Source organism: Coregonus lavaretus (assembly GCF_964263955.1).
Source record: "Coregonus lavaretus genome assembly, chromosome: 30".
NCBI lineage: Eukaryota > Metazoa > Chordata > Actinopteri > Salmoniformes > Salmonidae > Coregonus > Coregonus lavaretus.
In genome coordinates, this window is record NC_140017.1 from 20,325,681 (window position 1) to 20,351,055 (window position 25,375).

Here is a 25,375-nt window from a genome sequence, read left to right on the forward strand (position 1 = left end):
TTGAGCTCTGCTATAAAAATCAAAGAGAAATTAAAATACACATACTGGTATCAGAACATATACCTATTGCATTGTTGGGAAGAGATGCATTGTGTAAATTGAACTGTACAATAAGATGTACACTAGACGGCTGTCTGGTAGAATATTTTAAATAAGTAGGGTTTTTGGGAATCATATTTGCTTGAAAAGATAATGTCCTCCTTCCTATGACAATCTATTAGACTGCCTATTAGACAATCTGTCTGAAAAATAAAGTTAAAAGGGGTGACTGTTATTCTTGGTTACATTCCTACACCAAGAGGGGAAAGAGATTTCAAACTAGGCTAAAAGATGTTTAGTCGTTTGCCAAGTCTGTGTGTAAAGAAGTCAGAAGCAGATGGGGATTACCCAATCACATATTCTAAAAATTGGTGGTAAGGGATTTTGTGAATAAATCAGTGGGAAGAAGTTTTTAAAGGTTAGGAGAAAAGATTAGATTAAAAAAGTTAGGAGAACTAGGGTTGAAGGAACTCTAGGACAGTAAGCTAAGTTTCAATGTTAGTAGGAAGAGAGAGAGAACTAGTGGTGATAGATGGAAATACAAGTAAGGAGTTAAAAGCTTAGGGAGAATGGATGAAGTAACAACAAGGACATCAACACTTCAGTCTATTATAACAACAGTGGGAAGCAATTTAACTCTTTCAACATTGATAGTTATTAAAGCCATAAATATATCACATTTGAGCAGATAGCTCCAGCACCAATTTTAGAGGAATTTCATAGTCTGGGAAGCCTATCATTGGAGAATAAGTCTAAGAGAGAAGTGGGGATTTTTCCATGGTATGGTGTAAAATTTGGGAAGATCATATTGATAATATTAGCTATACTTTGATTCCAGATAGTTCAGATAATATCACTAGTGTTATAGATGCATTGAAGAATATAAGGGATGCATTTGGTAGATCTGAAGGAGCTGGATGGTCAGCGAAGTCTTGGTTGCAAGATTAGTTAGGCCCAGTGGGAGCAGTGATGGTTCAGATTTTAATAGCAGTTTTGATAGCACTGTGTGTGATGTTTTTCTTTTGTAATTTGTTACTGACCTTTGCGAAAGCTATGATGTTGAGATGGGTTGGAGTTGTGATGCCTGGAGACAACACTCAGATGCCGTTGTTGACTGTTCCTGATCTGAATGAAGAGGGACAAGTGGGACTGGATGGAGTATTGATGGATAAATATCCTTTTTGATTATTTGATCATTTTTCAAATGTTTTTCAATATTAGTGTGATTTTAGTATTTTGTTATGAATCAAAGGGGGGAAATGTATGAATGAATCACATTATCCTATCATTTTATATCATTTTTATATTGATTCATATATCATTTTATATCATTTTTATATTCTTAGTTGATATTGATGTTTTAATTTGAAAGTGTTGTTTTGCAAAAGATACTGTTTGGTCTTTTCTTTTCTTCCAGAAGCATTTGGGGGAATATGTAGAGATTGAAATACTCAAACAAGGACAATATGAAGGGACAATATGAAAGGAGAATATGAAGGGCCTGGAGGAGATGGAACAAGGAAGGTGTGGAAATGTTCCGATTCCATCATCAACGATGCATTGGAAGTCGAGACTACGGAGGAGATGAAGTGTAGTGGACTACATTCCAGTGTCTGCAATGAAATATAGACATATTTGCATGTGTAATACATAATTTGTGTCATATTCTTTCTGTATTAATTTTTGTAGAATGATATTTGATGTTATTGAATACATGTGGGGATCTTAGATGTTTTTGTTTATTTCGTGAATGCTTAGGGACATGGAGTCTAGGCAGGGATAGAGATCCACTGTGGGGTCCGATGGGTCGACCAGCATTAGTGTGGACATTTTTTGGATAGTATTTTGTTTGCTGGGGCTTTCATGTGTATTTAATTGCATCATAGTTTCAAATGCATTGATAAAGATTTATGAATTGATCTGGAGTACCTAGGTGGTTGCCTGGGGCAGAGGGGCCGTGAGAGAATTTTACTGTCTTGATTGATGGATGGATATTTGGAAAGAAGGCTGCCAGACAGGTTTTTCGCTCTCACACTCCATAAAGATTTGTTCATATTTCATAGTAATGTATTCACACTTCATAAAGATTTGTTCATATTTCATAGAAAGGTATTTACACTCCAGAGAAAAGTGTTTTTGGTTTATTGTTAAAGATACTTAATAAGATAAATTGTTACTTGTCATAATCCTATTCTTTTTGTTTTCGAGACTTTTAGTTAGTCTCGAAGGGGGGAATGTAGTGTATTAAGGATTATGATTTGATAAGGTTTCAAGTGGAACCTGAGAGGATGTTTATTTAGTGTCAGAAGGAATTGTTTTAGTGTGACGCCACATAGGACAGAGAAGGCTGTGTGTTGTAGACAGGGGATTGGACAGTAGAGGGAGCCACCCATATTTTGGGGAAAATTATATATACTGGGTTTAAACGAAGAAGAGCAGAGCAGACATTGCAATTTGGGAACCACTGCTCTCTGGGTGATCTGGACACCTGTACACTTATGCTGAAATCTTGTGATATGAATAAAACTTATGATCAAAGTTCAGTATAAGCGGACTCCTTTGTTACAGCGTTATTAGCAACATTGACTCGACACTACACATTCTCCATGGTAACGCTTGTCGTCGAGGCAGAGTAATCCTCATCCTCTTGTTCCACATCCTTCCGAAATGCCACGCTGACTGTTTCACCATTGTTACGACGTCCCTGTCATAGCGACCACACCCAATTCACACACCTTAGAGAAGGAGTGGTGGTAAAATGTATCTGTATTTAATATTGATTCTGTTTAAATGCGAAGTTCAGTGTTTTACAACTAGACTACTGTCACTCAAAGCAGTCTATGGGCCAAGAGAAACTAATCCATGGTTCGGTTTTCTTTAAACAACCACTACAAATTTAAGCTAACCATGATTTAGTTTCTCCTGGCCCATATTCTACTTTCAGGGTAAGGAACCATCTAACATGAAGTTGTAAAATACTGAACTTCATCTTTATCGAATGTAAAATAAAGGTGAATAGATGTTTAATATAGGTAGATAAAGCCATGTACCTGTCCAGTAGAGTCCTGCTCAGAGCTCCAGAGCTGAACCCCACCAGGAACGTCACCGCCGCCGCAAACACATCGTCAGAAACCACGGCAACATCCCTCTCCTTTCCATAACCACCCAGAACACTCCTGACCGCCCACCTGTCTTCGACCGCATGGTCCTGTCGACTGCTGGCAGTCTTGAGGGAGGTAAAGAGTGAATGAATGTGTTAGTCCAAAATGGCACCCTATTATATAGTGCGCTACTGTATTAACACAACATGACTGCCTTACAACAGTACTTACAGCAGGTAGGGTGTGAGTGTAGTTTGTCTTCCGGCCAGTAGGAGGCAGTAGTACAGGCCGCTGTGGTGAGGAGAGGCGATGTGGATCTGCAGGCTACCATCTCGTTGCATAGCAACCACATCCTTCTGGTTGGCATGAAGACTGCTGTTCTGGACCCGACCGAACAGGGTGTGCCAGTACTGGACCACTCCTACACACACACCAGTATAACAGGGGCACGGGGACATTCCACAAAGGTAGTCTTGTGTGTGTGTTATCTCACCTGCATGTGTTGTGTTCATGTAGGTTAGTGTGAAGCTCCTCCCTTTGTGAACTCGCACCCTGGAGGTGTGGTTTAGGGTTAGACTGACCACACCCATACAGAGGGCTGAGCCAATCAGCAGAGCCGAGGGCATCAGAGACCCCAGAATTCTCCCCATCCCCACCACTTTACACACACAGTAAGGACAATGTTTCCCAGAATGCCACAGATACCTCAGTTTATGTGGACCCATTTCGAGTAACATGTTTTTATATTCCACAGAGAAATAATAAAGCAATCAACCAATCAATAAATCAATTAACCAATCAATCAAGTATTTGACATACTTTCTCCTGGCATACTCCTTCATTAAAACACACAGGGTGAATAAGTAATGGCTTTGTGGGAAAAATAATATTTCAGTACACTGATCATCATCACAGTATCATTATGACTTACTGTGTAGTTTGCTCTGAGTATATCTCATTATACAACAAACCGTCTTAAATTAAACTAACAAGTTAGATGTTTCATGTCCATCTCCCCCGTTGTCGGATGTTAATGTTGTCTTTCTTCAGTTCAGTAAAGTGTAAAGTGAAGTTTCTCACATGACTTTTCATATGTCCGGTGACTCCGGTCCCTTGGGGTTAAACATTAATGACACAGAGCGACCTCGGTCACCGCCACTGGCTCTACTCCGCAGTACATTACGCTTCTGTCCTTTCACCCGGTGGCCACAGGAGGACGCTGCAGTACTGTAAATAGCAGAGACGCGAAAAACATGTTGTTTCCAAATATACTCTAACCTGATGTAGATTAGATCAAATCAAAATCAAATCAAATGTATTGGTCATATACACATGGTTAGCAGATGTTATTGCGAGTGTAGCGAAATGCTTGTGCTTCTAGTTCCGACAGTGCAGTAATATCAAGCATGTACTATCTAACAGTTCCACATGAAAGTGTTACATTGTTTCCAGACTGGCAAATTGACCGATCTAATGCATACTGACTGCAATTTGATTTGTTCACACAGGTAGCCCAATTCTTGTATATTTTCCACTAATTGTTCTTTTGACCAATCGCATCAGATCTTTTTACATCAGATCTTTTTCAGAGCTGATCTGATTGGTCAAAAGACCAATTAGTGAAAAAATATCAGAATTGGGCTAGCTATGTGAACGCAGCCTAAACGCATCCCACTTTGCAGGCATACATTTCGAAAACATTGTACGACAATATTTTATATTTCTTTGTGCGTTTTGAAACGAATTAGACCTAATTCTGAAAAAATACAATATTGGGTTGCGAAGTTGCTTTAGGAGTAAAAATTATTTATGAAGAGTGAGAGGCGTTTTGCCCACAATCATAACGGAAACGGCTGTCCAAATAAGATAAACGTCACACATTTTTTTAAACGACAAGGCAAAAATAGACTACTGTTTGGAAATTAGCAGTACTAGGCACTTTCCAAAAGAAACGTGGATTTATTCTCAAATGTTTTATGTGAAAAACAGTAGGCTCCAATTAATATTTTACAAGAGCTTTGATTCAACTTGAGCATGTCAGTGGAGCAGTAGGTCTAGTCGACACTAAAATAGACCACCATATGTTTCTGATCAACATAGTCAGGGAACCGGAGTAGCTAGAGCTCAGCTCCAGCCGTAAGACACTCAGCCCTCCCCTGTGCGTGAGAGCGAGCGAGAGAGAAAAAGAGAGCGCGAAAGAGACAGCAAGAAAGCCCTGAGGAGCTCGTGCATCAGAAGAGCAGCCTCCGAGAGAGAACAGGGATCACACCGACTGAAGCACAAGTAGGACCGTAGAGAAACGAATACGTCACCGAGGGAGTAAACCCTTCCAAGGTAAACTAGCCTAATTAAAGCAGCCAGTCGGTTTGACGGAAATGTATTACGATGGATGAACTTATTTAAACTTTTCTAGAGCATAGCCAACAGCAAATGTGTATCATTTTGTCTGTGTGTGTGAACGTATCTGGACTTTTCTAGAGCATACGATTTTACCAACAGCCAGCCAAGTAAATTCCACGATGTTGGCCTACTTCAAGTCAACCGAGTTGAGCGAAGACGAGAGTGGGCGGACTGGAGCTCGGACGTCACATAAAATGATTTTTTTTTCAAAAACGACTGATTTCAACTCCACAAACAATAGCCTACAATTAGACAGGACCTTTTTTTTTTTTATATAAAAAGTTAATTGTATGTGATGTCGGAGCTCCAGTCCTTCCACACTAGTCGTTGCGCAACTCCGTTGTTGTGAAGTACAGTACACCGTGGAGTTGAGTTTATCTTGGCTACCAACTGCTGTGTCATCAGCAAGTATAAAACACGTTTTGTCGTTATTTCAGTTCAGTAGCCGACTATCCCCTCGCTGGAGAGCAGAATACGAAAAAAGATTACAGTCAGAGTGCAGTATAACTGCAGTATGCTGCGTCCAAAATACGTTTTTTTTTACTGCAGTAATTTTGCAGTGTAACTGCAGTTAAGAGTGCACTATTACTGCTTCCAAAATACCACAGTCGACTGGAGTTACTGCAGTTTCAAAACTGCAATATTTTTTTGTAAGTGTTTCCTCCCAGCAGCTGCAGCTTCTGTAAAATGTGTTTACAACTTCAATAGTGTTTAGACTTACTGAGCAGAGCTACTACCTTTGGCCCAGGCTGCGGAGGTCTGTTATGAATCCTGACTTTCTCTCCATCCCCCACCTCATTTCTCAGTAGAAGTTCTAAAGCCTGATGAGTCGTGTAGGACTCAACTGTTCAATGGAGTCCTATACTCTTGAGTATGGTTAATGGGGATTGAACTGTGAACAAAGCGACGGTTGTAGTATAGTTTGTCTCTGCCATTTCAGTCTGTGCCATATCTGTTACGGTGTTATGCCGGACGAACACCCACACACCATGCCAGCCACACCCTCCGCTAACATTGGGTTGGTGTTGTGGTTAGAGTAGCTAGCAGATTGTAATGGGCTAATGTGATGCTGCATAAGCCTTTACAGGATAGGTACTATTTGGCGTAGCACAGATAATTTTCGACCAACCTTAATTTACATTTTAGTCATTTAGCTTACAGTTAGTGAGTGCATACATTTTTCATACTTGGTGATACTATCTTCGTTTTGGGTTCGGCTAAACATGGATGTGGAGATGACACTGTTTCCTGTCAGGCCAGACAGAACCCAATAGTCCCCTTCCCAGACAGAACCCACAGCTAGGCTGGCCACGTTCCATTCATACCCCTAGTCAAATCAAATGTTATTGGTCACATACACGTGTTTAGCAGATGTTATTGTGGGTGTAGCGAAATGCTTGCGCTTCTAGCTCCAACAGTGCAGTAATATCTAACAATTTCACAACATATATCCAATACACACAAATCTAAGTAAGGAATGAATTAAGAATATATACATATATGGACGAGCGATGTCAGAGCGGTATGGATTAAGATACAGTAGAATAGTATAGAATACAGTATATACATATGAGATGAGTAATGCAAGATATGTAAGCATTATTATAGTCCCCTTCCCTAGCTCCTACTCCCTCAGATCTGTAAGAAATAGATGGGTGCAGATAGAACCGTGACAGCTCCATCTAGACCTCCAGTAGACTAAGTCCAACCAGTAGTGGTGTTAGACTGAACTGCATACAGTATTCCTGTAGTAGTATATACTGAACAAAAATATAAATGCAACAATTTCAAATATTTTACTGAGTTACAGTTCATATAAGGAAATCAGTCAATTGAAATACATTCATTAGGCCCTAATGTATGGATTTCACATGACTGGGCAGGGGCGCAGCCATGGGTGGGCCTGGGAGGGCATAGGCCCACCCACTTAGGAGCCAGGCCCACCCACTGGGGAGCCAGGCCCAGCCAATCAGAATGAATTTTTCCCCACAAAAGGGCTTTATTACAGACAGAAATACTTCTCAGCACCCCCACCCCCCCTCAGATGATCCCAGGTGACGAAGCCAGATGTGGAGGTCCTGGTCTGGCATGGTTACACGTGGTCTGCAGTTGTGATGCCGGTTGGACGTACTGCTAAATCCTCTAAAACGACATTGGAGGCAGCTTATGGTAGAGAAATTAACATTCAATTCTCTGGCAACAGCTCTGGTGGACATTCCTGCAGTCAGCATGCCAATTGCACGCTCCATCAAACCTTGAGACATCTGTGGCATTGTGTTGTGTGACACAACTGCATATTTTAGAGTGGCTTTTTATTGTCCCCTGTACAAGGTGCACCTGTGTAATGATCATGCTGTTTAATCAGCTTCTTGATATGCTATACCTGTCAGGTGGATGGATTATCTTGTCAAAGGAGAAATGCTCACTAACAGGGATGTAAACAAATTTGTACACACATTTTGAGAGAAATACGCTTTTTGTGCATATGGAACATTTCTGGGATTTTCTATTTCAGCTCATGAAACATGGGACCAACACTTTACATGTTCTGTTTATATTTTTGTTTAGTGTAGTTAGAACTTCTAGCTGTTGTGAACCGACCACTCCCTTCATCCCTCTCCTTGCCCCTCCTCTCTTCTCCAGGATAGGTCTATGGTAAACCCTGTGTGTGTGCTAGTGTGTGTAGTGTGTTTGTCTGCATTGTGTAGTGTATGTTCTCTCTCTAACAGGGTTGTCAAACACTAACATGATTACAGACTGCCTGGCTACGTCCCATAAGCATCTCCATGACTACCAGGGAGTCCTGTTGACTGTCCGAGCAGTGAACAGCAGCAGTTTGTGTGTGTTTAGCAGACCGACTCTATGCTAAGCACACTGTGCTAAAAGATCTGGGAACCTCTGATCTAGTATTCGAGTTGGGGCTGGTTACTCCCAGTGATCCATGGGTAAACTAGGAGTGTCTGTTGTCTGTATGTGTCACGTGACTGGAGAATTATGTTATTCGGGTGTGACTCATATGGTGTGTGTTGAAAAAGAGGATATCCTTGAACAACAGTGCTTATTTTTCTCTACTTTCAATGGGAGGAGTCAGTAGATAATGGGACTCTGTGTCACTCACACACAAATACCCTTCTCTTTTTTGCCCTCTTCTTGGCATACATCTCATAGACTCCCCACCACAAAAATGTAGCCTTAAAGCTAAGGTATTTTTGTTCAGTGTAGTTAGTCCTTCTAGCTGTTGTGAACCGACTACTCCCTTTATCCCTCTCCTTGCCCCTCCTCACAGGAGGCTGCTGAGGGGAGGACGGCTCATAATAATTGCCGGAGCGAAACCATCCAAAACATGTGTTTGATGTATTTGATACTATTCCGCTACAGCCATTACCATGAGCCCGTCCACCAACCTCCTGTGCTACCGATACCAGGGTTTTTACTGGATCCAAAAGGGACTTAGGTGGTGGTTGTGGCAGGGGGCGTGGCTCAACGGCCCCCATCTTGGCGGTATTGATACATTTTTAAGCCAATTTCCTGTAATTCTACACATTTCTGGAAAATGTTCCAGTTTTAAAGCTAATTTACCTAAATTCTATGCATTTTTCCATTACTAATGCAGTGTTCTTTTGTTCAAACAATAACAGTCAATACTGCTAAATGAATTGTTTTGGGAATTGAATTCTCCCTGATTGTCTAGCTTTTATTTAGGTGATTGTTAGTTCTCGCTTATTTAAAAATATTACGTTATATGTGCATTATAATTTCTACATACTTTGTCTGGTTTTTGTTGTTTAAGTTTACACTAAAAGGGTTTTTCCATCCCGAAAATGTATATCATTATTTTTTTATTCTTATTTTTTACACTGTTTGGTCGTGTGTTTGTGTGTGTAACTGCGTATTCCAGGAGGATGGTTGTGCCGTATAATAATCAGTGTTTCGCTGCCCTGCATAGGGAGTGTGTGTAACTGTGTGCGTGTGTGTTCCAGCAGGGTGATGGTGGTACCATATGAAGACCAGGGCTATTCCTCCCTGCGTAGGAAGTGTCAGCAGCGTCGAGTCCTGTTTGAAGACTCTGTGTTTCCGGCTACGGACCAGTCTCTGTTCTACAAGACCAACCGCATAGGAACCATCACCTGGAAGAGACCTAAGGTACCACACACTGACAGGAGGGGTGGGTGTGTGTGTGTGTGTGTGTGTGGGGGGGGGGGGATAGGAGAGTTAAACTTCATATTCATAATCTCCAGCACCAAACCAGTGTCTACGTATGTGAAAACAGTGCGTTTCTATGATCTGTGGTTAAAAAGAAAAGTAAGGTCCCCAAAATATTATCTGTGACATCACAGGTTAGGATTAAAAGTAAAAAATGTGATTTTCAAAACTTGCAATGAGTTTCTAGCCAGAGGGAGAGTATTTTCTTGCTCACCACATCACCACGAATCTCATAGTGTTTGAAAATCACCGTTTTTAAGAGTCCATGTTAACGCAGAAACTGACTCAACCGCACTAATGCCTGGCAGTCTCGTCTTCAGTCAGCTGTTCGTTATTTTATTATGACGGTTATTTTATTTTCACAGTCTTCATCCGTAACCGTTGGTTAAACGGTAATTGTGGCAGCCCTAGAGTTAAGGTGTTTGAATAAGCATCCGACTGACAGTTTGGGTACGTCATGTCACAGCTATTCAGAGAGAGAGGTGGAGAGGATGAGAAAGAAAGTGGGGATAAATCAAGAATAGAACGGAAGAGATGTGGTTCTCTATGAACCCTTCGATCGGGGTATGTATGTGTGTGTGTGTGTGCATTTCCCCAACCTTTGCGCCATTACCAACCAAACAGGAGTGGTAGTAGTTAATCTTATTTAATGAGGAAAAGTATAAAAACCACTGCTGTGGTCATCACTATCCTCTTGCAATAGGACCAGCTGGATGGTAAAAACAGTACTAATATATAAACAAATGAAAATTAACAAAATATACTCTTAAAATAAAAATTAGAAAAATATAAAAAATGTCCCACTAGCTATCATAAGGTGAATGCACCAATTTGTAAGTCGCTCTGGATAAGAGCGTCTGCTAAATGACGTAAATGTAAATAATATATCTATGGTATTCCTGTTTTTGTGCAGCCTTGCTCCAACACAGCAGCTGATCAAGCCCAAGGCAAAATGTTACTTCTCACCCAGTGAAATTCCTTAGGAGGGCCTCCTGGTTCAGAGAAAGAGCGAGTGTGGTTAGAGCAGCGAACCATGGAATGAGTTGAGAAACAGATCCACCCTACAGTATGTTAGACTTACTGATCTTCTTTGGGAGTGTACCAGAGGTTTTTATCACCTATGTCTTTCACAATACCTCTGATCCCCCTGTTAACAGTAGTGTCTAGTACAGTGTAGTCCCAAAGAGTAGCTTAGTGCTGGTCTGCTTCTCTTCCTCTTCCTCTGCCTCATCCTCTCCTGTTCCTGCTCCGGGGCCTGTCCTACCGCACCCTGCCCAGAGAGGCTACTCTCTGCTGAGGCTGAGGGATGGAGCAGGAAGGGGTGGAGAAGGGAGTTAATGATCTGTGGTTCTAGAGGTCCCAACTTGCACCCTATTCCCTGCACAGTGCACTACTTCTGATCAGAGCGCTTTGGGCCCTGTTCATATGTAGTGCACTATAGGGAATAGGGTGCCAGTTGGGACGCATCCAGACTGTTGGGTAACCCTCCCTCCACCCAAGCCTTCCATTAGTGGTCAGCTCAGAGAGAGCAGCACAGCCACATAAAAAGTCTCTGAGTGCCATGAATTAACATGATGGAGGATATAGTGATGGAGAGGAAGAGAGAGAACTTTATCACTAATGGTTCTCTTGGCTTCTACTCATAAGCATCTCAGAAACAAGACCGTCTCTCTTCTTCATCTTTCTATCTCTCTCTCTGTCTCTCTCTCCCTCCCACCCTCCCCCTCTATGTGTTAACCCCATGTTGTCTCCTCCCCCCTCTATAGGAGCTGTGTGTTAATTTCATTTTAATTTACAATCTGATACAAGGGCACGCAGTCCGACTGCTCTGAACTCTAATTCACATACAGTATAAGAGACATTACTTAGCATTGTAATTCTAGCTTTAGCGCCATGTTGTCTCTCCTTCTCTATAGGAGCTGTGTGATAACCCCAAGTTGTTTGTGAATGGTATCAGTGCTCATGACCTCCTCCAGGGCCAGCTGGGGAACTGTTGGTTCGTAGCTGCCTGCTCCTCCCTGGCATCCAGAGAAAGTCTGTGGCAAAAGGTAAGACTCCCTGGCTGTGTGCATGTCATGCGTGTGTTTGCCTTGGGTGTGTGACGTGCAGTAGGAGGATGTGATTAGAGACCTGATCGAGAAGGATTGACACTTTTCCCCCACCACAAACACACGGAATGATTTGGAGTTTATTATTGTTTCCGACTCCTATTTGGAAGAGTGGCTTGTGTTTGTGCGTGTGCGTGTCTTGGTGTGGCCCTTCTGAGATGTCAGTGTGTATTTTTTCCACTGAGTTCACAGTGAATCATTAGCATTTTTGTGTTCAACTTTCCACCACTTCAGAGAGGCTCTGCCTAGCTCCTTACCCCTAACCCCTAGCTCCTAGTGTGAAGGACGTCACTCCATTGTCCCTGTCCGTTCAAGGGCTCAAAATAGTAGTCCTTTGCTTTACAAGCACACATGACTGCACCACTGAAAAGGTACCAATTGGGCAGCGCCATTGATGATATTTCAAGCTGTGGAGTGATCTTACTGGCGTGATCTAACGCCGTACCCCTACCTCACTAAATCATTACTGATCTTTCATCTGAAACAACTGAGCAGGTTTATTATGTTCCTCCTGAACAGCTGCTGTTGGGTTGGAGAGCTGATTTCACCCCAGAGACAGAGCTGGCAGGAGAGACCTAAGTAGACCGGGTCGATGAAGAGTTCTAAGCATTTTCTGTTCATTTCCCGGATTATTCTACATGTTGAATCGCCACTGTTAGTCGACACCCAGAAGGTGATCTACTGCACACGACCGACGTTCATTATGGTGTGTCGACGTTCATTATGGTGTGTCTTCCTCTTAACACAGGCTCTCTGGATAAAGCTCTCTCCCCTCGTGCTGGGATTGTTGACCAACTGAGTGTCCGGTACAAGACTGTGTTAGTCTGCTGAGCTAAAGCCTCAGGCAAGGTCACTTGTCTTCACTAAACTACCCCTGTTACACTTGCACCGTATTTACCAATATTATTAGCTCCCAGGGAATATCTTGTTGTTATGAGTAGTAGTGGTTTGTGTGTGTGTGTGTGTTTTGGACATAATTACTTGTTGCTTAGTCCTGGTGTTTAATTACATGTTCTATCAAGAGAGCAACGATGTGTTCTAGAAGCAGCTCGTTAACACACACAGTAGAATTAATTGGACCAGACTGTACCTTCCTACTGTCCCCTCTACCCCAACAACACACACACACACACACACACACACACACACACACACACACACACACACACACACACTGTTATTAATCCAGTGGGAGGGTGCTGCAGTATCTGCTCCAGATCACTCACATGAACACACTCGCTTTCTCTCTCTCTCTCTTTGTCTGTCTCTGTCTCGAAAGTGTTAAATTTACCTTCTGGCATGTAGTCTACCACTTGTCCATTGTGTGTGAGCGAGAGAGAGAGAGTGTATTGATTGCCCTATGAATGAACAGCAACCGTAGCTACTGTAGCCTGAGGCTAAGCCGTCTCTATCCTGTCCCCTGTCCTGGCCATTAACACACACACAGCAGGACAGAGTACCTACAGCTCTTTATTGGACAGCAGTAGAGGACATGGCCAGTTTAAAGTATACTGTTGCGATATTTCATGCAAAGTGAATATGGTAACTACTACATCAGTGCAGTGTAATAGGAGAGTAATACAGTGTAGATTAGAGTCATAGTACAGTAGGTAGTTGGAGTTACATTGCAGCATTGGTTCTCTAATATTTCCTATAAATAAGGATGAGAACAAGCTATTCATATCATTCAGGTTTTCAATATAAATGTACAGGTAACTGCCAAAATAATGGAAACACTTGAGTAAATGAGGGATACAAAGTATATTGAAAGCAGCTGCTTCCACAAAGGTGTGGTTCCTGAGTTAATTAAGCAATTAACATCCCATCATACTTAGGGTCATGTATAAATTCTGAGTTCTGGAGCGGCTGAGACTGCGTTTTCCACCACCATCAACAAAACACCAAATGATGGAATTTCTTCTGGAAGAAAAGTGTCGCATCCCTCCAATAGAGTTCCAGACACTTATAGAATCTATGCCAAGGTGCATTGAAGCTGTTCTGGCTCGTGGTGGCCCAACGCCCTATTAAGAGACTTTGTGTTGGTGTTTCCTTTATTTTGGCAGTTACCTGTATCTATAGGATTATAAACTCCTAAATTAGTGATTCTGCAGCCTACTGTTACTACTGTGTAACTACTGTACCTTTATCAGAAGATGGTTTCTAGCAGGTTCTTGAGTGACATGCATAGATAGTAGGGGTGTAACGATTCGTTTTAACAACGATTCGATTTGTATCACGATTCGTGGTTGTCGATACGATTCAAGGACGATATTGGTTCATTTAGAACGATACGATCCGAAACGATTCAGTGACTTGAAATCGATTCAGTAACCTTTTAGCCAAAAATTCAACCAGTGTGACTGAAATAAATACCTGGATACTGGACAGTGCAGGTGAAGTTTCCTAGATTCCTGTTTCTTGTAAGGACCGCAATGGTGGCTTGATAATTTCTCGCTCGTCGGCTTCTCCTCTGTCGTCCGCCATGCTATGTTTTGTTGTCTTGGCGCCTTTGCGCTGCTGCTGGCGCGATGACGTCACGGATAGGCAGACTGAATCGAGTAATGTTTAAAGCCTTTATCATTAAAAGTGCTAAGAAAAAACATCCATATAAAGTCTGACGTGCTTAAATCCAATGGGTTATTTCCTAGTATCGATACAATCGATTTATTACATTTTAAAACGATGTTAGATCGATATATGTTGTCCAAAAGGCCAACTCGCCGAACACAGATCGATGTAGTTGGATCATAGGAATATAAATCGATACATCGATGTAGTAGATGGATCGTTACACCCCTAATAGATAGATGTTCAGGAAGGAAGTGTGCACACGCGCACACACACACAGATGAGATGGGACTCGGTGGGTGTGTGTGGGCGGGGGATGTAGAAAGAGAGAGCAGTGTAGACTGGTCCAACCTAGAATGGCTGTAGTAGAAGGCATTCCCTTAGAATGGAGAGAGGGAGACTAGAGGAGTAGAGGGAAGAGGAAGCAGTTAAAGGGATACTTTGGGATTTTGGCAATGAAGCCCTTTATCTACTTCCCCAGAATCAGATGAACTTGTGGAGACCATTTGTATGTCTCTGTGTCCAGTATGAAGGAAGTTAGATGTAGTTTCGTGAGCCAATGCTAACTAGTGTTAGCGCAATGACTGGAAGTCTATGGGTATCTGCTAGCATGCTTTTCAATGCTAGCAGATACCAATAGACTTCCAGTCATTGCCCTAATGCTAGTTAGCATTGGCTCCAAAACTACCTCTATCTTCCTTCATACTGGACACAGAGAAATACACACTTCTGTGTCCAGAGGGCCTCATTGCCAAAATCACAAAGTATCCCTTTAAGGTTTGTAGGTCAGGCCAGATTGAACTCCATGGAGATGCTGACCTTGTCAGCCTCCGCCCCCTCCTTGAAGGCAAACAGGAAGTACATGACCTTGCGGACCTTGGCCAGCTCCGCGATTCGCTCCCCAAACTCCTGGATGTCCGCCTCCAGACACTTGAGGGGCATGTCCTCCTTGTCGCCAGCGTTCCGCCAGAATGTTCCGACGGGTTCTAGAAGCTGCCGGGTCATCAGGTGTGTGAGGTCAGGGGTCCAGAGCTGGGAGATCCCCGTGACAGTCACTCTGCCATGGCCAATCAGAGACACTGACCAGTGGACAAACGTCAGCTCCTGATTGGCGAAGTCCAGACGGTAGACGGCCTCGTGGGGGAGGAGCAACCGTTCCCCCTCCTGTCGCTTCTGACCGCTCCGCTGCAGGGACTGGAAACGCAGCCGCATCACCTAGCAACAATAATAATAATCATAATCATAATTAATAGAATAATAATATAATATAACTAGCCTTTTGGCCACTCCACCGCTCCACTGAAGGGACTGGACACCCAGACGAATCACATTGTAGAATAATAATACTATAATAATACTTTTATAATAGTATAACTATAATATGCTGGACGTGCTGGATACTCAGACGCAGGTACCATTCAGTACAAGTCGACTCCTGAAAACTGTCCAAGCATTTGTCGGTCCGAATTTAAATAGGCTACTTTGTTCTAGATAAGCACATATTTAAGACGGTACCAAACTACTACACGTAGCAGAAGCCAATTTGAATTTTTTATGTCTACTAGAAAATACTTTAGGCAAAAGTGACTTACAGTAAACACATTACGCAGTATATCAGACCCATGCAAGAATCAAACTCACATCCAACTGAACCATCGTGCTATTTCAATCATCAACCATCTCAACCTCATCTCAACCACATGAACAGTTTTACCTCAGTGAGAGAGGTGTCCTCTGCAAAGCGTAGCTCCAGGGCTGAGCCAGACGAGGGGGCCGCGGACAGGTCTGTGTTAATCTGAGAGCTCATCTTTCTGTGCTGGGGAGGGAGTGAGGCCTGCTTGTCTCTCTGGATGGATATCTGTGTCTGTGCCTGCAGATAGTTTTGCTGTGTTCCTCTCCCCCTCTGTCTCTGTCTCTTATGCCATCTCTTTCCCCTTCCCCTCCCTTTCCCAGAGGGTAGTATGGTTGGGTTAGTTCTCTGGTTGGGACTATTGATTGTGTGGCATTTACAGTGAGGGAGGGAGGGATGGAGAACAGAAGTGAGGACTGGGTGTGTGTGGTGGCGCTAGGCAACAGGAAGTGATGACATCAGAAGAGGAACCAGGGATTTTCCTGAGGGCTTCTGGGAACTGGTTGATCATAGCTGGATGGGCTGGTTATTAATACACACACAGGGCTAGCTGGCTGTGTGTGTGTGTGTGTGTGTGTGTGTGTTTATTTGTGTGGGTATGCGCCTATGTCTGTTTGTGGTGTGTATGTGTGTATTGTTGGAGTTTGGTTGTTATGATGCACTAGAAGGTTGCTTTTTTTGTTCTGTTTTAGTTAGCTGTGATTAGGGCTGTTACGGTGACCGCATTATCGCCACATCGGCGGTCACGAGTCATGATGGCAGTCAAATTCCATGTGACCGTTTAGTCACAGTAATTAGGCTTCTCCAAGCTCTGATGCTGCTGCTGGTCATTAGTAGCCTACCAAACTTGCTAACTGCCTGGTACTCAGCACTCTATTGTCCCTCTAATCACTCTGATATCAATGCAAATTTAACTGAAAATGTAATCAAATACTTAATGAGAGCCCATGAGCTCATGTTGCGCAACATTTATATTCTATTGCAGCCTCTTAAAAAGAGAATACTTCGGAAAGTATTCAGACCCCTTGACTTTTTCCACATTTTGTACAGCCTTATTCTAAAATGTATAAAAAAAAAAAAAAATCCTTCATCAATCTACAGACAATACCCCATAATGACAAAGCAAAAACAGGTTTTTATAAATTTTTGCTAATTTATTAAAAATAAACTGAAATATTACATTTACATAAGTATTCAGACCCTTTACTCAGTACTTTGTTGATACACCTTTGGCAGCGATTACAGCCTCGAGTCTTCTTGGGTATGACGCTACAAGCTTGGCACACCTGTATTTGGGGAGTTTCTCTAATTTTTCTCTGCAGATCCTCTCAAGCTCTGTCAGGTTGGATGGGGAGCGAGGCTGCACAGTTATTTTCAGGTCTCTCCAGAGATGTTCGATCGGGTTCAAGTCTGGACTCTAGCTGGGCCACTCAAGGACATTCAGAGACTTGTCCCGAAGCCACTCCTGCGTTGTCTTGGCTGTGTGCTTAGGGTCGTTGTCCTGTTGGAAGGTGAATCTTCGCCCCAGTCTGAGGTCCTGAGCACCGGAGCAGGTTCATGAAGGATCTCTCTGTACTAGGGCCCTATGTAGCTCAGTTGGTAGAGCATGACGTTTGCAACGCCAGGGTTGTGGGTTCGAGTCCCACGGGGGGCCAGTATGAAAAATATATATATATATGTATGCACTCACTATAACTGTAAGTCGCTCAGGATAAGAGCGTCTGCTAAATGACTAAAATGTAAATATACTTTGCTCCGTTCATCTTTGCCTCGATCCTGACTAGTCTCCCAGTCCCTGCCGCTGAAAAACATCCCCACAGCATGATGCTGCCACCACCATGCTTCACCGTAGGTCAGAGTGACCATCGGGTTATTGGTCACCTCCCTGACCAAGACCCTTCTCCCCCGATTGCTCAGTTTGGCCGGGTGGCCAGCTCTAGGAAGAGTCTTGGTGGTTCCAAACTTCTTCCATTTACGAATGATGGAGGCCACTGTGTTCTTGGGGACCTACAATGCTGCAGAAATTGTTTGGTACCCTTTCCGAGGTCTGTGCCTCGACACAATCCTGTCTCTGAGCTTTACGGACAATTCCTTCGACCTGCTAAATGTGTTTATGTTAATTAACGGTCAATTACCGTGAGACCAGTAGTTATTTGCTTGACAATCACCAGCTGAATAAATGTCATGACCTGTGACGTGTTCTTTTAAATATATATCTTTAAGGTATTTTCAGATTTTGTATTGAGCAGATAGTGAGAGAGACTGGCAGTGGGGAAAGTTGGAGGGAGATTGTATCAAAGTGTAATAGGCCGTATCCGAACCTATGCCGATACTGAAGACTTGTGCCGGAGGCTGCAGCATTACCGCTAGACCAGCCAGGGCATACAGCTGTGATGTGTTCTAAGCATCTTCTCTCCCTCCCAGGTGATTCCGGACCATAACGACCAGGAATGGAATGAGGAGAAGCCGGAATCTTACGCCGGAATTTTCCACTTCCGCTTCTGGCGCTTTGGAGAATGGGTGGATGTTGTCATCGACGACCGGTTGCCCACGGCGAACGGCAACTTGGTGTATTGTCACTCCAATGACAGCAATGAGTTCTGGAGCGCCCTGGTGGAGAAAGCCTACGCCAAGTTAGTACACACACACACACAATGATTTGGTGAGGAAGGCTTACGCCAAGTTAGTGCTATAGTAGACTGTTGTGTTTGTGTAGGATGTATTGCTTTTGCTGAGTATGTGTGTGTGTAGGATGTATGGGTGTTACGAGGCACTGGACGGGGGCAACACAGCGGATGCATTGGTGGATTTCACGGGTGGCATCTCGGAGCCCTTGGACCTTGTGGAGGAAGGGTTGAGTACGGACGAGGAGAAACGCTCAGTGCTTTTCGACAGAGTCCTCAAGGTCCACAGCAGAGGAGGCCTCATCAGCGCCTCCATACGGGTATAACACACACACACAGATGCGCACACACACACACACAGATGCGCACACACACACACACACACACAAACAAACACACACACACACACACACACACACCTATAGTCCTGACCGTTCACCACTCCCTCCAGGCGGCCAGTTCAGCGGAGATGGAGGCTCGTCTGGCCTGTGGTCTGGTGAAGGGTCATGCCTACGCTGTGACAGATGTTAGAAAGGTCCGGCTGGGCCACGGCCTCATGGCTTACTTCAAGTCCGACAAACTCACAATGATACGACTCCGAAACCCCTGGGGAGAGCGAGAGTGGAACGGCGCTTGGAGCGACAGGTAGGTTTTAAAATGTTTGTTATTTACCTTTAGTTATACAAGAAGGCCCATTGAGGTCAAAATACCTCTTTCACAAGGAAGACCTAGCCTGGTAGAAGGGGGGAGGAGGAGAATGTGTGCAGGGTGTCAATTGGGTATGGCAGGGTATGGGAGTCGCCATACCCTAGCTAGCTCAACACCAACAATTTTAAAATAGGCAACGAAAATCGTTCAAATCCCATTTAAAAAGAAAATGCAGTTTCGCGGCATTAGTCGTCTGACTTTAGGACGATGCGGATGCCTGGGAGCGGGAGGAAACGCTGTTTGTATGGCTGGCTGGCTTTATGGAGAGCAGAGATCTGTATATAATGACGAGATGCTCGTGTCTAAGCCCTAACAATGGGATTTGTTGCCCCAAAGGCGGGAAAGGAGGCGACAAGCTTATGTCCAAAATAAGCCCATTGAAACGCATTGCAAGAGTGAAACCTCTCGCTTCACCTCTTCCTCTCTGTGGAAAGCACATCAATGCAGTTGCAGGGAACAGCATGACTTTTTTCCAACACATTGCAGAGGTAAATATGGCTGTAGTAGATTGGTTTCGCTAGGTAACTGCTGTTTGACTAGACATGTAACTAAACAAGTTTTAATACCGGTGCTGATCTAGTGCATAGCAGGCAGCTAATGCTGGAGTACATTTTGCTTGTTTTTGCTGTTCTCCAAATTGCATTTGAGAGTTTTTAAGTTGTGTAGAATTGCAGTAAATGAGCTTCTATATATATATATATATATATATATATATATATATAATTTAATATTTGGAGGAACCCCCAAGTCACTGGGTGTGTGTGTGTATGTATATATAGGCCTGTTCTTTACTCACTGCTCCCTCTGCTGGTGGAAAGAGGTAGTATAGGCCAACAGGGAACCGGAGACCTTTAGCACAGATTGTTTATTCCTGTTAGAATGTTTGTTTAATTTATATCCTGTATCATAGGAAAATTCAAAAAAAGCATCTCGGCAGCAGAAGGTCTTGGGTAAACTGTGCATTTGAGCCACTGTTGGTGTCCATGTCTCAGAACCTTGAGTCCCCTACTCTATCAGTTCTGTTCGGTTAGCATTCTTTCACTCTACACAGCAAACCCTTCAGACAAACACTGAGTGATAGAGAACTTATCTCTCCTCTCTCCTCTGTCTCTCTCAGCTCAGAGGAGTGGGGGAAGGTGAGTAAGAGTGAAAGAGAGAAGATCGGAGTGACGGTACAGGACGATGGAGAATTCTGGTGAGTTTTAACCTATGACCTCTAGCCATGACCCCTAACCTTTCCTCCACACGGCTGAGAAAATGGATGGCCATAGGATGATGAAGCTTGATGACATCCCTTTTCCTGTCCCCCCCCCCTCCAGGATGACATTTGATGACTTCTGTCAGTACTTCAGTGATTTGATCATGTGTCGTCTGATCAACACTTCCTACCTGTCTTTCCACAAGACCTGGGAGGAGGGCTCTCTAAAGGGCGCCTGGCAGAACCATGACAACCCGCTCAGCAACCGCGCCGGGGGCTGCACCAACAACAAACACACCTTCCTACAGAACCCTCAGGTAGGGGTGGGGGTGGGGATGGGGGGGGGGGGGGGCATTTGTGTGTGTTTATCTATGTGTGTATTAATGTATACAGTTGAAGTCAGAAGTTTACATACACCTTAGCCAAATACATTTAAACTCAGTTTTTCACAGATGGTACTCTGCTCAGATGAGACTAAAATTGAGCTTTTTGGCCATCAAGGAAAACGCTATGTCTGGCGCAAACCGAACACCTCTCATCACCCCGAGAACACCATTTAAAAATGAAGAAAAACCCTTGAATGAGTAGGTGTTCTAAAACTTTTGATCTGTAGTGTATACAGTTGAAGTCGTAAGTTCACATACACCTTAGCCAAATACATTTAAACTCAGTTTTTCACAATTCCTGACATTTAATCCTAGTAAAAATTCCCAGTCTTAGGTCAGTTAGGATCACCACTTTATTTTAAGAATGTGAAATGTCAGAATAATAGTAGAGAGAATGATTTATTTCAGCTTTTATTTCTTTCATCACATTCCCAGTGGGTCAGAAGTTTACATACACTCAATTAGTATTTGGTAGCATTGCCTTTAAATTGTTTAACTTGGGTCAAATGTTTCGGGTAGCCTTCCACAAGCTTCCCACAATAAGTTGGGTGAATTTTGGCCCATTCCTTCTGACAGAGCTGGTGTAACTGAGTCAGGTTTGTAGGCCTCTTTGCTCGCACATGCTTTTTTAGTTCTGCCCACAGATTTTCTATAGGATTGAGGTCAGGGCTTTGTGATGGCCACTCCAATACCTTGACTTTGTTGTCCTTAAGCCATTTTGCCACAACTTTGGAAGTATGCTTGGGGTCATTGTCCATTTGGAAGACCCATTTGCGACCAAGCTTTAACTTCCTGACTGATGTCTCGATGTCTTGCTTCAATATATCCACATAATTTTCCTTCCTCATGATGCCATCTATTTTGTGAAGTGCAGCAAAGCACCCCCACAGCATGATGCTGCCACCCCCGTGCTTCATGGTTGGGATGGTGTTCTTCGGCTTGCAAGCCTCCCACTTTTTTCTCCAAACATAAAGATGGTCATTATGGCCAAACAGTTCTATTTTTGTTTCATCAGACCAGAGGACATTTCTCTAAAAAGTACGATCTTTGTCCCCATGTGCAGTTGCAAACCGTAGTAAGGCGGTTTTGGAGCAGTGGCTTCTTCCTTGCTGAGCGGCCTTTCAGGTTATGTCGATATAGGACTTGTTTTACTGTGGATATAGATACTTTTGTACCTGTTTCCTCCAGCATCTTCACAAGGTCCTTTGCTGTTGTTCTGGGATTGATTTGCACTTTTCGCACCAAAGTACGTTCATCTCTAGGAGACAGAACGCGTCTCCTTCCTGAGCGGTATGACGGCTGCGTGGTCCCATGGTGTTTATACTTGCGTACTATTGTTTGTACAGATGAACGTGGTACCTTCAGGCGTTTGGAAATTGCTCCCAAGGATGAACCAGACTTGTGGAGGTCTACAATTCTTTTCTGAGGTCTTGCCTGATTTCTTTTGATTTTCCCATGATGGCAAGCAAAGAGGCACCGAGTTTGAAGGTAGGCCTTGAAATACATCCACAGGTACACCTCCAATAGACTCAAAATATGTCAATTAGCCTATCAGAAGCTTCTAAAGCCATGACATCATTTTCTGGAATTTTCCAAGCTGTTTAAAGGCACAGTCAACTTAGTGTATGTAAACATCTGACCCACTGGAATTGTGATACAGTGAATTATAAGTGAAATAATCTGTCTGTAAACAATTGTTGGAAAAATTACTTGTGTCATGCACAAAGTAGATGTCCTAACCGACTTGCCAAAACTATAGTTTGTTAACAAGAAATTTGTGGAGTGGTTGAAAAACTAGTTTTAATGACTCCAACCTAAGTGTATGTAAACTTCCGACTTCAACTGTAGGACGTGTGTGTGTGTGTGTCTCCCTGCAGTATGTGTTCAACGTGAAGAAGCCAGAGGATGAGGTGCTGGTATGTCTACAGCAGACAGACAGGAGAGCCAGACCTAAAGAGGGAAAGGGAGAAAACCTGGCTATAGGCTTTGAGATACACAGGGTGAGAAGTGTGTGTGCGCGTGTTTATCACCTCATGGTGTGTGGAAGTGTTATTAATGTGTTAATTAAAATGTGTGTGTGTGTAGGTGGAGTTGAACAGGCAGTACCGTATGCACACTCGGCAGCAGAAGGTGTGTGGGAGTGTGTACATCAACTCCAGGTGTGTGTTCCTACGCTATGCCTTGAAGGAGGGTCGTTACGTTGTCATACCCACAACCTTTGACCCCGCTCTGGAAGGAGACTTTTTGTTACGCATCTTCACTGATGTCCCCGCCGACTGCAGGTACACACATATACTCACACACTCACACACTCACACACTCACACACTCACTCTCCTCATTATCTCACTCTCTCTCTCTCTTCCCCCCCCCCCATAGAGAGTTAACCCTAGATGAGCCAGCCCAGACGTGTTGGTCAGGACTGTGTGGTTTCCCTTCCCTGGTCACTCAGATCCATGTCCACAGAGCAGATGGACTGGCTGGACAAGACTCTGATGGAGGTATACAAACCTTTCTTCTCTCCCTTCTCCGTCTGTTCTCTTTTCTTCTCTGGTCTGGTCTTCTTCTCCTCTTGACAGTCTGTATGTGTGTGTTGCAGCTTCAGACCCATACGTGATCATTCGTTGTGAGGGGGAGAAGGTTTGTTCTCCCGTCTTTAAAGACACTCGCAGCCCAACCTTCGACACCAAGGCTCTATTCTACAGGAAGAAAACTAACCAGCCAATACTGATAGAGGTGAGGAGACTGGGCTGGGGGGGTGGGGTCTGTGTGTGCGCGCCAGTGGGTTAAAGAGGAGTTAGAGTGAACGTCACAATTTGGGTTGTTTCTATAAGTAACCGTTCTCTCAATTAAATTCAATACAACTTTATTCATCCCCCAGGTGTATAACAACAACGTGTTGATGGATTCCTTCCTGGGTCAGGTCAGTTTGACCTCTGAACCCGGCGACCCCCAGCAGGTTACCGTCCACCTGAGGGACAAGGGTAATCACCAAGACAACGACCTCCCGGGCACGCTCACTGTCTCCATGGTGACCAGCAACATTCTCACTAACATCTGACTAACCGTCAATCAATCAACCAATCTATCAATCAGTGCCTTACTCCCACCGTCCAATAGGAGAGAAGAGCCATAAATATACATTAATTTGCCATAAAACATATCTGTTGAGGGACCAAAGTTAGCCTTCCAGACAGTATAGTGTTGTTTTTACTGAATGTAGTACCAACCCTGTCCACATTGGGGCGATCATCTCCTTGTTCTCCTTTCTCATCTTATAACCACTATAACTTGTGCCATTACAGATATATAAATACATGTCCAGTATTTCAGCAGTATATGTTGTCCTGTTTACATTTATTTACATGTTTTACATTTCAGTCTGCTTTGAACTAGTCTCTCAAGTAGCTGAGTTGGTCTGGGTGCCAAGAGCAGCTGCTGACATTTCTAGTCTTTAGGAGAGACACTTATTTTTGTTAATAACTTTATTATTAAACTTGAATAAAATGAGATTTCTGTCTGTTGCTCTACTTTGTATCACATAGATTTTCCAGTGGGAGGCCCAATACTCAGTGGCGACGCATCATTCAGGGCAGCCCCACCTGTTTAGCCTGTATTGCATGTTATTTTAGCATTAATATGTGTCACATATCAGTTTAGCAAATATATGGAGTTAATAAAGCCGCATACAAGCATGGTCTCTTTTTTGCTTTTCTTGAGTAAGGCAGCTCCAAAATGCAGGTGTTTCAGCCTAGCTCAGTGCTTTCTGTGATGGTGGGGCAGCCAGGGAGAGCTCAAATTCAAGACCCTTGGGTGCTGCCATAGTTACATTAGAAGTGCCCATCCAAGAAGGCCATTGGCCACAGATAAAATGAAGTCAAATCACGTTATATCTCTACAGTAGCTTTGATTGGACTGATCATGTCAACATCATACTTTCAAAATCTTAGCTAGCAGTCATCATCATGAATCAAGTCGACAATCTACTGGCAGATCCTTTTTAATCCTTGTCATATGAAGAGAAATAATGAAGAGAAATTATAGGTAAAACGTATCGGTGCTCATCGGCCATTAGACATAAACATTACACAACAAGTTGGAAATCGCAAATTCAATAAGTGGTTTGGAAGGAATCAGTGACAGTGACTAACTGCAAGCATTGAAAAGCAATCACTAGCCTGCTATTCAGTGGAGTGGCTGTGTGGTCCCAAATCTGGGATTAAGGGTCTCTTTTCCAAGTTTAAAATGATAAACATTCAACATTGGCCATGCTGTCAATGAAGCATGATTTGTGCCACACTCAAAACAACTGTTAACTCGGAACTGCAAAGTCTTGAACTCACTGAAGTCAAGTTAACTCGGGAACTCAGCCTCTTTCTTGAGCTACAACTTGATCGATGACGTCATCATG

The 25,375-nt window shown here is 43.3% G+C and overlaps 2 protein-coding genes across 3 annotated transcripts; one reads left to right on the forward strand and one right to left on the reverse strand.

Annotated features, from left to right (window-relative positions):
• Nucleotides 1–5,081: 5,081 nt before the first annotated feature.
• On the forward strand, nt 5,082–24,664 carry LOC311106005 (calpain-5-like). 2 transcript variants are annotated; one of them, XM_084148264.1, is made up of 13 exons: nt 5,082–5,474; nt 9,521–9,683; nt 11,660–11,791; nt 18,474–18,682; nt 18,801–18,993; nt 19,125–19,318; nt 20,499–20,576; nt 20,701–20,896; nt 22,843–22,965; nt 23,051–23,247; nt 23,344–23,465; nt 23,564–23,700; nt 23,846–24,664. In XM_084148264.1, exons 2-13 carry the CDS (start codon nt 9,528–9,530, stop codon nt 24,023–24,025), a joined length of 1,917 nt encoding a protein of 638 aa, XP_084004390.1. In that variant the 5' UTR covers nt 5,082–5,474; nt 9,521–9,527; the 3' UTR covers nt 24,026–24,664. The 2 variants fall into 2 exon arrangements, with proteins under 2 accessions (XP_084004390.1, XP_084004391.1); XM_084148265.1 differs by having other exon boundaries at nt 9,524–9,683.
• On the reverse strand, nt 15,206–16,226 carry LOC311106015 (olfactory marker protein-like; the record flags this gene model as incomplete). Its single annotated transcript, XM_084148284.1, has 2 exons — nt 15,206–15,634; nt 16,134–16,226. 2 exons carry the CDS (start codon nt 16,224–16,226, stop codon nt 15,206–15,208), a joined length of 522 nt encoding a protein of 173 aa, XP_084004410.1.
• Nucleotides 24,665–25,375: the final 711 nt, after the last annotated feature.

Excerpts from the sequence above, each read along its gene's own strand:
- LOC311106005 (XM_084148264.1), top strand. The coding sequence starts at position 9,528 with ATGGTGGTACCATATGAAGACCAGGGCTATTCCTCCCTGCGTAGGAAG. Across the intron at positions 20,897-22,842 it reads CCTTCCTACAGAACCCTCAG|TATGTGTTCAACGTGAAGAA; the intron begins GTAGGGGTGGGG and ends GTCTCCCTGCAG. Across the intron at positions 23,466-23,563 it reads TGGACAAGACTCTGATGGAG|CTTCAGACCCATACGTGATC; the intron begins GTATACAAACCT and ends TGTGTGTTGCAG.